The 11,982-nt window shown below is 38.7% G+C and overlaps 1 protein-coding gene across 3 annotated transcripts; it reads left to right on the forward strand.

Annotated features, from left to right (window-relative positions):
• The first annotated feature begins 27 nt into the window (after positions 1-27).
• HS3ST1 (heparan sulfate-glucosamine 3-sulfotransferase 1) lies at positions 28-10,905 on the forward strand. Of its 3 annotated transcripts, none has more exons than XM_017727615.1 (2): positions 28-4,009; positions 8,214-10,905. In XM_017727615.1, exon 2 carries the CDS (start codon positions 8,342-8,344, stop codon positions 9,302-9,304), a length of 963 nt encoding a protein of 320 aa, XP_017583104.1. In that variant the 5' UTR covers positions 28-4,009; positions 8,214-8,341; the 3' UTR covers positions 9,305-10,905. The 3 variants fall into 3 exon arrangements, with proteins under 3 accessions (XP_017583104.1, XP_017583106.1, XP_017583105.1); XM_017727617.1 differs by having other exon boundaries at positions 28-311; XM_017727616.1 differs by having other exon boundaries at positions 451-471.
• The last annotated feature ends 1,077 nt before the right edge of the window (positions 10,906-11,982 follow it).

Consider the following 11,982-nt stretch of genomic DNA (forward strand, 5'->3'; position numbering starts at 1 on the left):
CCCTCCGGACTGACCGAGTCAGGCTCTGGGCGGCAGCGCTGTCGGGGGGGTAGGACAGAACGGAACGGGGGGGAAGCAAAGTGGTCGGCAGCACCTGGCCAGGTGCGGCCTCTGGGCACTTTCTTTATCTTCTTTCCCTTGTGGAAAAATGACAAGCACACGTAAGGGCAGAGTGTTGTGGCTCTGGAAGCGGGATGCCAGGGTGCGGGGCTCCTACCTGACGGGAGAACACTTGGGAAAGCTCCGCTGAGCATCTTCGATCGGGTCCCTCGCATAATGCTGGAGCCGGCGGGATGCAGCGTGCTGAACTGGTGAGCTGCATAGGGCTGGGGTCACAGTGGTCTTTGGGGGTTGGCAGGAAGGCACAAAGCCTTAATTCGAGCTCATTTCTGTTTTGAAGGACTGGCACCCTAGAGTAGTACATCAAAGGCTTGGTTACTGCAATTCACGGTGTGCTTTCCAAGGATAAAGGTGTGTGCAGTTCAGATCTTTTGGGGGTAAAAGGATGCTGAGAGGCAGGGGTGGCAGAGTTTGGGTTTGGTCTCATCTTCCAGCCAGACATTCAAAAGATCAGGAGGGGGCATGCAGCTGAGTACAGGCAGTTCAATCACCTCAGTTGACTGGGAATTAGAGTACATTATTCTCCGTCCTCTCTCTGTTAGTGCAGTGGGTTAAGGGTTTTCCCAGTTTGAAGACTGTTTGTCTTTGGATTTTGGTGTTGGAAAAAAAAATAGCTGAGAAGTTCTAGGAATATCATGCTTGAATGGCACGGGCATAGAATGTCTGCAGGGAGCATCTTTCTGGCATGAGAGATCCATGCAGTGCCCACTCCCGCTGAGAGAGAGCCTCTGCAGTATATAAGGCAAATGGAGCATAGTAGAACAGGTTCAATTTGGTGAATGCCTAGCTATTGTCTGGCTATCAAACTTATTTTGTAAGTATAAATATAGTAACTGTTACAATTTATATCTGCCAGCATTTCTTACACTCTCGAATAAGTGCATTTCACATATTGCTCAGAAACGAGCACCTCTCAGTAAGAGCACAGTCACTGACATCAACTTTAGCTATCTCTTGCTCATCCAACCTTCCAGCACCCACCCTGTTTTTTCTCATTTTTCAAAAGTGCAGAGGGTTTTGATATTACAAAGCCAAAAAAATACAACAGCAGGAAGATTATGCTTCTGAAGCAAAGCCAGATATTGCAATGGAGAGATGCAAATTTGACAGACCAAATTCCAACCTCAGGATTGCCAGGTTCCTGTCTGTGTCCCTCCCCTTGTCAGGATACTACCTTGGTTATTCTGAACTAGCCATATGCTTATACAGGCATTACAGAAAGACAGAGTTGGTGGAAAACTCTTCCAATACATGCATGTATTTATAGATACATACAACTCTTCTACTTTGCATTAGAGGAAATCAAAAATGTTTTTATTAGTCTCACTAGCCCGGCATCTCTCCCTTCCCTCATACAGAAATGCCACTCATAGCACATAAGCTATCAGAGCCCAAAAATATGTCAAAGATGATGGATTTCCATGAAAAGTTTTTATAATGAGAAAAAGAAAACTGTAATATGCCAAGACAGACCAAGATGGGAGATCCTGCTGGGTCATCTCATTTGTCACTCCAGAACATGAGGGTTCCCTCCAGGTCACTGTGTAGTGCTTTGCTTAGTAAATTGATTGGTTTAGCTAAGTCTAATACACTGATGACCTCACTAGTATGCAGCCTGCTCCAATGTTATTCTGAAGGCAGGAAAGTGGAGGACACAGAGGTGTTCTTGGAATATGAACTAAACTTTTTTTTTTTTTTTTGGGGGGGGGAGGTGATTTGTTTTTATTTTTGTTTTAAATATTTTATTGGTACTTGAAACAGAGCCCACAGCCCTGTGTAAGTGGTAAGAAACTGCTTGTCAGAGGAAATGAGAATGGGATTGCTTAGTCTGTGTTCCCTATTTTAATACATCCAGTTAAGGTGAGCCTTTGTATTGAAAGGGGGCAAGACAGGACAGAGCCATCCCTTCACACAGTTTTCTTGGGGACAGCTTTGATGAATTAGGAAGCAACTCTATTAACTGTGCAATAGATTTCTGCTTCCTAATTAGAATGTGACCCATTTTGCTTGGAAAATGGGGTGGAGAGTAATTTCTGGATTTTGAATTGAGCATTTGGATTTATAGTGGGATAGAGAAGGCAGTGGTACAGCATACCCTCCTTATGAAAAAAATTGAATCCCGACAGGTATTAAAAAAATTGCTAGAAGGTGTTAAGGGGATTCCATATTACTATTCAGTACAAAAAATTTAGTGCATCCTGAGCTTTTCAAGTTTATTTTTATTCTGATGTAGTGTCCCATTTTATTTTTACCTGCATGAAGTTCTCTGAAATCTAGGGTATTTTCTTTTCTAAAAATTTTTATGATCTCCTGGCATGAAAGAGTGGAATGGTCCCTTCTGACCTTAAGAAAGAGTGCATGTTATATATAACCACAGTCTATTATAAATTTGCTACCTTATTGCTCACACTGGAGCTGAACCCCTTTAGAAGTCATGAACTGATGGCCTACCTAATTTGCATAACCTGTATTTATCACAGCAGGTGCAGAAATACAGCAGATTTCAGCCAAAAATACTTCCTACCAAGTCAACATTTCTCAGCTTGTAATGTTCCCATTCCCAAAATTTAAAGACTCTTTAAAGTGTATTTCTGAAGTCTTAGGGCTGATAGACAATATCTCATCTTAACAGCACTGAAATTATGATTAGATTTCTTAACATCCGACTATAAAAGTTAAAGCCATGGTTTAATCTCTGCTGGTTGTGCAGCAGTTTTAATATAATTTGGGAAATTTACATAGACCATATCATCTAGGCACTGTAAGACGGGTTCATACAGTTACCTATATTTTCACGTCCCTTCTTAATGTGCAAATGACTTTTTTAATATATCATGAGGTGATCAATAGCTTATGGTTCTAGAGATCTATGGGTTCAGTAGTATGCAGTTCTATTTCATTTGTTACACTTATCTCTGTAGTATTCACTGATGTAGGAAAGTGTAGATAATTACTGGAAACTACAATTCAGGCATTTCATTGGCACATGTTGTTTAAAGCTTTTGTTAAAATCGGATTACAAAACACAAGTGCATGCAGTGGGAAATATGGGAAGGATTTCTTCATGGAGAGGGAATTGTGAGACAGTTTAATAGATAAAAATAATAAAATGCAGAATGTATGTTCAAGAAAAAACATGTTTTATAAATTTAATTAAATTTTTTTAAAATTGTTCTCTTTCCTTTCCTGCTCTTGTCTGAGCTTTAAGTGATAGCTGTACTGGGAAGTTTTATGTTATCAGGATACAAAGTGGCACTTGAGCTAATATGAACAACTAAGGAATATATCTTATGGTGGACAGAGTCTACCCTTAGAGGATAGGAATATACTGTTTGTATCAATGAGTTCTTGAAGGATTTCAAGTACATTGCAATTGCACTAGTTCAGTTTTTTTAAGCACATCACTGAATACAAATGTGTAGAACACTGAGTCTTTATCAGTTTAGAAAATTGGTTATCTCAGTTAAGGGAATTTTTTTCCCAATAGAAGACGCCAGCATAGCAGATGTGTGGGTTGTACTGCACAGCTAGTTTTAACCAGCAATGTTAGTCTTATTTTTTGCAGTACTGTGTGCCCAAATATGTGCAAGGGAAAATACAGTCCCACAAGCTGTCCTGAGGTTCTATCACATCAGCAAAACTAAGTATTCTTTATAAGAACAGAATGTCTCACTCAGATTTTCAGCTCTAATCTCCCTCTACAGACAAACTTCAGCAACTGAACTGTGGTTCTCATTCAGTCCAGACTCTGGTTTTTTTTAGATGCCTGGGGAGAGATCTCTCCAGTGAAGGGATTCAGTTCTGCAAGGAAAGTGAGGACATCTGAAACTTAACCTGTTTGTCCACAGTCCCTAAAGAACCAGGAAAACACAACTTCTCTTTAATGAAGGTGAAGTCACTTGCATGCTTATGGAAAGGATGTAGTCTTACCTCTCCTAGTTACTGTTCTTTTAGTAACTGGGTCCCATTAGCTCTGCTAAACCTCTCAGTGTGTTGTTGTGGGCTTTTTTGTGGAGTATGTCCCTATCAAATCTGCCATCAGACTCTGCCCGATGCTTACTGACTGCCCTGCAGACACTCCTTATGTTTCTTCCTACCCACCTGAGCAGCTAATGCAGAGGTTCTTATGAATGTTCAGAGCTAAATCTAGCCCCATCCAATTCCCAGCAAAAATGAAGTTATCAGTCCAGGAAGAAACTACCTTATTTTGTTAAAGCACATTAAACTAAGAAGTGTGTACGATCTAGGTAGTTCAGGCAATGTCATTGATGACACACACATGAAGACATTAAAATACCTTTGTAAAATGGTAAGAAATCATAGAATAGTGACACATATTTCAAACAGTACTGAAACATGCTAAAAAGTCAATTACATATGACAGCCTCTGGCCCTCATTCTGCATTTACTAATTTTTCTATTTATTTCCAAGTTACTATTACTATTGAAGAGGTTTTAATCATAAAGTCCACATTGACTCTTGTTAAATAAACAGAATGGCACATTTCACTAATTAATTGGAGAAAGCTGAAGAAAAGATTAAGCAAAAGCAATCAGACTTTTTGAAAATTCTTGGTATAATCTTCAAAGCACCATTTAACATAAACTGTGTTTCTTTTACAACTTGTTCATTTACTTGTAGAAAATACAATAGTAATGTCTGTCAGTTAAATTTTTTGTACTAATCTGGAATACAAAGTCATCAAGTGAAGTCATGTATGCTCTGCATGACTTGTGAATGCAGTGAAGAAAATTCTTAAAGCAGAAAAGTAACTTGGTAAAGTGGCTGCTTTTAACTCCTCAGTGCACGCTTGCTATTGTTGAAAGAGTTTTTCAGACCCACAAATTATAAAGCTGTGGAAAACGTTTGCATCATTTTATATAAACCATTGTCATTCTAGACACCAAACTATAGATCGACCCAAAGCATTAAAGAGGATGTAAGAGATGAGAACTGAATGACAACCAATTTATATGCTGCTTTATTCCTGAAGACCACTCTTCTCACACATCATGTATTTTGTGCTGAATTTAGAGTCCATTGTGTCATTGTGTCCATTGTGTTGCATTAGGCTAGCACAACAAAATAACTGATCTAGATATCAGGCCTATACAGTTTGGGAGAAACAAAATAGAATGGAAGGAAAAGGCAGACAAAGCTTTATTGGTTGCAAACAAAACAACAATAGCATATAGATACTCTGAATGGCATAATTACTGATATGGTTCTTTGGGACTGCATAAAATAAATGCTACAGATACAGTAGCAGTGTTCTGCAGTGGAAGATGTGCACCTGAACAAATAGCTGAGGAGAAATGCTATTTGAAATTCTGTATGTCTGAAACAGAAGATATTCCTATGTTATTATGAGATTTCTTGTTGAAACAGAAAACAGTTGCTTTTGTGTATTTAGAAAAAGCTATGCCCCACAAAAGTCTTTAAGAATGGGAAGATATTGAGGCAGAGCTCCACTGAGGCTCAAAAACCTGCCTGAGGTGAGGTCGCTGGTACCACACCTGTAATATCCCACAAGTCAGATTTCAAAGATAGGCAAAATGAGAGTAGAGCTAGAGTGAAGACACACCTTGCTATGTCTTTTTCTCAAAAGTTCTTATGTTATATTCAGCCACAGGAAGCTGTGTGGGCAACTGAGTAGTATGCAAACTGTGAGTTACAAATTAAGAATCCCAATGAATTGATATATAGTGTTAATTTTCTTTTTCAAAGAAAAAAAACCTACAAAAAAACCCAACAACAGCAGCAAAAAAAAATCAACACCCTCCCTCCCCTCTCCAATTCAAGTGTGTTGTGACTACAAGACCAGCAGCTAAAATGTAAACTTTCCAGAGACAGTCTGTTACAGAACTTGGCTGTTAGCATAGTGTATTTCAATTTGACTATTATGAAATAAGAGTTCCTAACACTAGGCTTTAAATTCACTCCCTTCAACACAGTTCAACCTGTTCCTCGCTGGTATCCTATTATGCTTTTCCAATAAGGTGTTAAGACAACTCAGGCTTACTATTTATGGAGCCAGTGACTTAAAATATACTCTGAAGTAAGTGGCTGTTCCTTTAATCTGTGACCTTAAAATTCAACAGAGTTGATGTTTTGTTGTTATGTACTGAGCTGCCCATCAGTCACTCATCCAATCTGGCTGGTGCTGTATCCTGTGTTCCCATTGCTGCTGAATATGATGGCAGCATAGCTCAGTGAATTTACCCATGTCAAATTTTCTGTCACCCAGTGTCTCCCCCCATCAACATCCACAGTGGGGGGTTATTAAGACTATTTCTTGTTAAAACTGATATAGATTAAGCTGAGAATGATTAGCAGGAATGGTGAGGACAGGGAAAGGGAGCAGAAGGCTAATGATGACAGACAAAATGGAACTCTTTCAACCAGAGAAAACTTAACAGTGGCCAAAAATGGGAAAGAAACAAATTCTTCTGCAAAGTTGCCTCACATCAGGTGTCACAGAACTGATACAAGGTATGCCCACAAGCTCAAAGCCTGTGGCCATACAAGGAGGCACTCTCTTAATTTCCCATCTATCATGACACTTCGTTTCTCTTTCTTCCCAGCCTCGGTTTCTGCTTCCTAACACTATCACTGCTTTGTAGCCCTTTAGAAATGGAAAAAGGGAAAGCACTGAAGCGATAATCAGTAGAAAACATCAGGAAGCAGACCTGTTCCATTCAGGATGGAGTCATGACCTCTGTAAATGCAAAGCTATCAAACAGAACTTTACATCACTTAGAAACACACCATTAGTCCTTGTTGCACTGGGACTTAGGTTAGTGTGGAAAAGTCATTAGTTTCTTTTTAGATTCTCTGTAGAATTTCCAAAACTTAGCCCTTGCATTTCCTCAGGTTGTTCGTATGCAATTTCATATTTCAGCCCTTGTTATCTGGCACAGCATGTGCTGTTCCAGGCTTAAATTCATTATTACAGTAGCCTACTAAGACAAAGCAGTCAGGTACTCGGCTGTCATGGCTTCTACTTCTAAGTAGAGCTAGACAATACAAAAATCCACACCAGCCCTTCGCTGAGAGTATAAAATCTTGGAAGACACTGTAATTCAGGGATCTTGTGTACACAACCTGCTCATAATGCAACAATCTAACAGCTCTACTATGTGTGAAACTTACAATTTCACTTCAAACATTGCATTAAAAATGCCCTGACCTTTAAAGGGTGTTCAGTGGTGGTATTTAGTAGTCTTTTGATAAAGCCTAAAGTTAGTTCTTTACATCACAGCAGCTTGCTGGCTAACTCTTGAAATGACCTTCAGATGTATCCATTGTGTATTTTCTTTCCTGAGTATGGAGACTGGAACCACAGGTCTTTTAGTATTTTGTTGATTCAATCATACTATAGTCTATGGTTTCATTATCTTACCTTTTTGCAGGGCCAGTGTGCAAGTCACCTGTTTTATCCTTCAAAACAGTAAGCACAAAGCAGAAGTTAACTTCACGTCAAAATGACACAAAAATTCAATTTTTCTTTGGTGTATTATTTATCTAGAGCTCTTCCTAACTCCTTCCTAGAAGAATGTCACCTTCTCATATTGGACAGCTCTATCTATTACTGCATGAGCCTTTTTCCCAGGAGGCTTGACTTCTGAGGTTGCTCTTACATGGTTCTTTGGGAGGCTATAATTCCCAGACATCCTACAAGACCCTCAGCTTTTAGGAATGCTCTTTTGGTCCACGCCACACCTTTTCCTTTTTATGTTTTGTTTCTAAGACTATTCTTGTAGATTAAAAAAGCACGTAATTCTCTTGTGATTGTAGTTTAACTCCAATGAAATCAGATTTAAAAAAAATAATAACTAATAATACTCTGGATGTAAATGAAAGATTCATAATGTTCGTGTCTCCTGATGACTGGAAATAATTTTCTTATGGCATTGTTGCATATGTCCGTCTTTTAAAACATTTAATTACACTAAATTATCTATGAGTCTGGAGTTAGGAAAGCTGAAGTTTGTTCAGTTTTGAAAATAAAAGATATTTGCAGTGTTGCTTTAGTAGTGGTATGTCTGAATATAAGATAATGTGCTTTTTCTTTTTCTTTTCCTTCTTTCAGCAAAATTTCTGCTTGAGAAATACACATTTGCTCAGCAAAACAAAAACAACTTTTAAGGGTTTTTCTTGGTGGAAATCGCTCTATGCCCTATTACCCGCTTGAGTGAAACCAGACTAAGAACTTCTGTCATGGCAGCTTTTCTGCTGGGAGCTGTGTTGCTTATTGTTCAACCTCAGATAGTGCCTTCCAGACCAGCTATAAATTTAAATGCTGAGACTTCTTCTCAGTCTGTTCAGAGAGAGCTTTTAAAGAAAACATCTCAGAAAAATGACTTCAAGGAAAACATTCATTCTAATGGATCATGTCAGCAGCTGCCACAGACTATTATTATTGGAGTGAGGAAAGGTGGAACAAGAGCTTTATTAGAGATGTTGAGTCTCCATCCAGATATTGCAGCAGCAGAAAGTGAAGTTCATTTCTTTGACTGGGAAGATCATTACAGGAATGGATTGCAGTGGTATATTAATCAAATGCCATTCTCGTATCCCCATCAGATCACCGTGGAAAAAACTCCAGCATATTTCACATCACCTAAAGTGCCTGAAAGAGTTTATAGCATGAACCAATCAATGAGACTACTCCTTATTTTAAGAGACCCAAGTGAGAGAGTACTATCAGATTACACCCAAGTGTTCTACAACCACATGCAGAAGCACAAGCCGTACCCATCCATTGAACAATTCCTGATTAAAAATGGTGAACTAAATGTGGACTACAAGGCAATAAACAGAAGCTTGTACTACATTCACATGCAGAACTGGCTGAAGCATTTTCCTCTTGATCATATCCACATTGTAGATGGGGATAAACTAATCAAAGATCCCTTTCCAGAAATAGAAAAGGTAGAGAGATTTCTGAAGTTATCACCACAGATAAATGCTTCAAACTTTTATTTCAATAAAACTAAGGGATTCTACTGCCTGAGGGACAGTGGTAGAGAGCGCTGTTTACATGAGTCCAAAGGACGAGCTCACCCACAAGTAGACACGCGCTTACTCGAGAAACTGCAGGAATATTTCCATGAACCCAACAAGAAGTTTTTTGAGCTTGTGGGCAGAACATTTGACTGGCACACATTTGTGGCAAGTTAGTGGTAAGCTTCAGAACCTGTGTTCCAGTGTACAGTTAGAAGATTTAAAAAGGGCATTTAAGCTATTATTTATTTGTAAAATCCATAAATACTTCTGTACAGTATTAGATTCACAATTGCCATATATACTAGTTATATTTTTCTACTTGTTAAATTTGAAAGCATTTTGTATTGTTTTTCATGGTTGTTAACATTGTGTATGATGTGTCTATATGAAGAAACTAAATTATTTCATTGCAGAAGGTGCTCTCTTGAGAATGTGTTGTCTTTTTAATAAATAAGAAATTCATTTCAACAGAACCTATCTGAATTATTTGAATACTTTGGCCTTCCTGGACTATTTCCTCTAATTGCTAATGAATATGCTAAACTTTACCTTTCCATTCTTCTTGGTTTAAAGTGTTGATTAATAATTTCTTTTCCATTTGAAAATATTGTTGTAGTTAACAAATTGTTCCATCCCGCTTTACAAAATTATTTCCTGTCAAAGCGGTGGTAGTCACACATGTTGGGGAATGCACACCCAAAGGACAATGGAAGTCTCTGTGTAATTTGATATATTAACTGCTATACTTACCTTCATATTCACTGTTATAACAAGTGCTCCTCAATTCTTTGGCAGTACAGTGCAGGTTTCATGGCAGAATTTAAAGATTCTGTGGGGACCAGCTCGTAAAATACAGAGTTAGCTGTAGAAATATGGTGAGCCTGAAAACTTCTTACAGTCCCTGAACGTATGCATACTTCATAAAGAGGTAAGGTTGAGAGAATTTAAGCAATATAGAGACTTCTTCAAGGCTGCTTTTGACTGTTCCTACTTTTCATAGCACATTTATGCTTTATCATCACTGAAAATAAACACACCAGAAAAATTAGTTGGTCTACATTCCAGTAAGCAGCAACTTCATTCATATAAATATTACCACATTTGTCCCCTAATTAAGGCTGTTTTCTATGAGTTTTCAGTTGCTTCATGCAACTGAAAATTGCCTATGGACTACTGTTTGTTTTATCTCCTTCCAAGAACCATGGTGCCAGGTCTTGAATAGATGTGTGTTGTAGGATTAACCCAAATTCCAGGAACTTTCCTTGTTTTCCATCTGCTAAAAATGAAAGTTAGATGTTAGTACCTTGGTAAAAACTGCAGTTGTCCTTATCTAGAGTGGTTATGATGTCTTGTTGACCATCAGTTTCTGGAGTTAGAGTTAATCCAGTTTCCACACAAGGCGTCTTACAGTACTTTCAATCCAAGTTACTGTTTTTTATTTCATGATCATGAGTTTAGTTGTTGAATGTGCAATGGCAACATCCAGTAAATTTGAATTTGTAGCTGATTGTTACAGTCCTTTATAAAATTTAAATGTAAATTCATTAATTTTTTTCTGGTGAGCTAGTGCAAACTTGGGCACTATGACAAGGTATTATTTGGATGCAAATATCCCATATTATGCCTCTTGCATGAAAATTTGCAGATGATGTCCCTCTCTCTCCCACTCCTTGTGCACCTGCCCAAGCTGTATTCAACCTCAGAGAGGTTGGTGGTGTTTTATAAAGCCTACAATGAAATGGTATTGTACTCAATAAAATATTTTCTGAATTGCATTTTTCCTTTCTCTTTTTTTCTTCAGTTTCTAGTTTGGAAGACCAGAATTTAGGATTCAACTTTAGTTTAGATTTCAGTTAAATCTTATTTAAGAACTTAGCTGTAGCCTGTTGCTATTAATTTGAAAGCAGTTGTTTGCTGCTGGATTGTGCCTGAATGGTCCACGGCTGACCCAGTGTACACAACAAGGAGGGCAAGTTTCTGGTGGCAATAATGTCAAATCCTACATGAGGCAGATGCCAGAAATAACAGAATTATAGCACCATCACGTTCCTATTAAAGATTTAGACGAGAAATTCAGGGGATTTTGTGCAAGGTGGGGTAGTATTTTTTCCTACACTTACCCCATTTCCTTGGTAATGTTGTCTCTACATTGAAGCCAGCTGGACCAAAGTGATTTTGGCCCAGACAAAAGGCTTCCATTAGTGCCTCCCTGTAGTCTCAGACTAAGCTTACCAAATTCACCAATGTTCTGCTGAGAAAGCAAAAATACTAACAGGTATGTGACCAGGAACTGGAAGAGTACCTGAAGGCAGGGTTGCAACAAGTCTGCCTGCAGCAGGTTGAACAGGGCAGCAAAGGGCATCAGTGTTGAATGGGGATAGCTTGAAATATCGACAGCTGCTGTTGGTATTGAGGATAATTTTAGTCCAGTGCTACTTGATACCAGTATTCTGCCTGTCACTAAGCAGGACACAGGCACACATTTCCCCACACACAATATGGCTTGTCTCTATAGAAAGAGAAGTAGAGCATGAACCATTAGGTCACTATTACTGTTAAAGTGCTAGGGCCCCATAGAGTGTTGTCTGCAGGATCCAGAGATGAAGTGACTACTTCAGGGGACATTCTGAAGCAGAATTTCAGATGACTCAGGTCCTAGACACCAAGTTCAGAGGGCCCCACAGAACGTATATCACATCCAACGCTTATACCTTGTGCAGGGATGGCATGATTGTACAATACCTTATCCTGGAGGTTGCATGGCTAGCTCTCTGTTAGCTGTGATGGTGATGAACAATAAATCACACCCACACTAATAATAACAATGGCAATTTTTACCTGCCATAGATGCC

The sequence above is a fragment of the Corvus brachyrhynchos genome, unplaced genomic scaffold (assembly GCF_000691975.1).
Source record: "Corvus brachyrhynchos isolate BGI_N302 unplaced genomic scaffold, ASM69197v1 scaffold80, whole genome shotgun sequence".
In the NCBI taxonomy this organism is placed as follows: Eukaryota; Metazoa; Chordata; class Aves; order Passeriformes; family Corvidae; genus Corvus; species Corvus brachyrhynchos.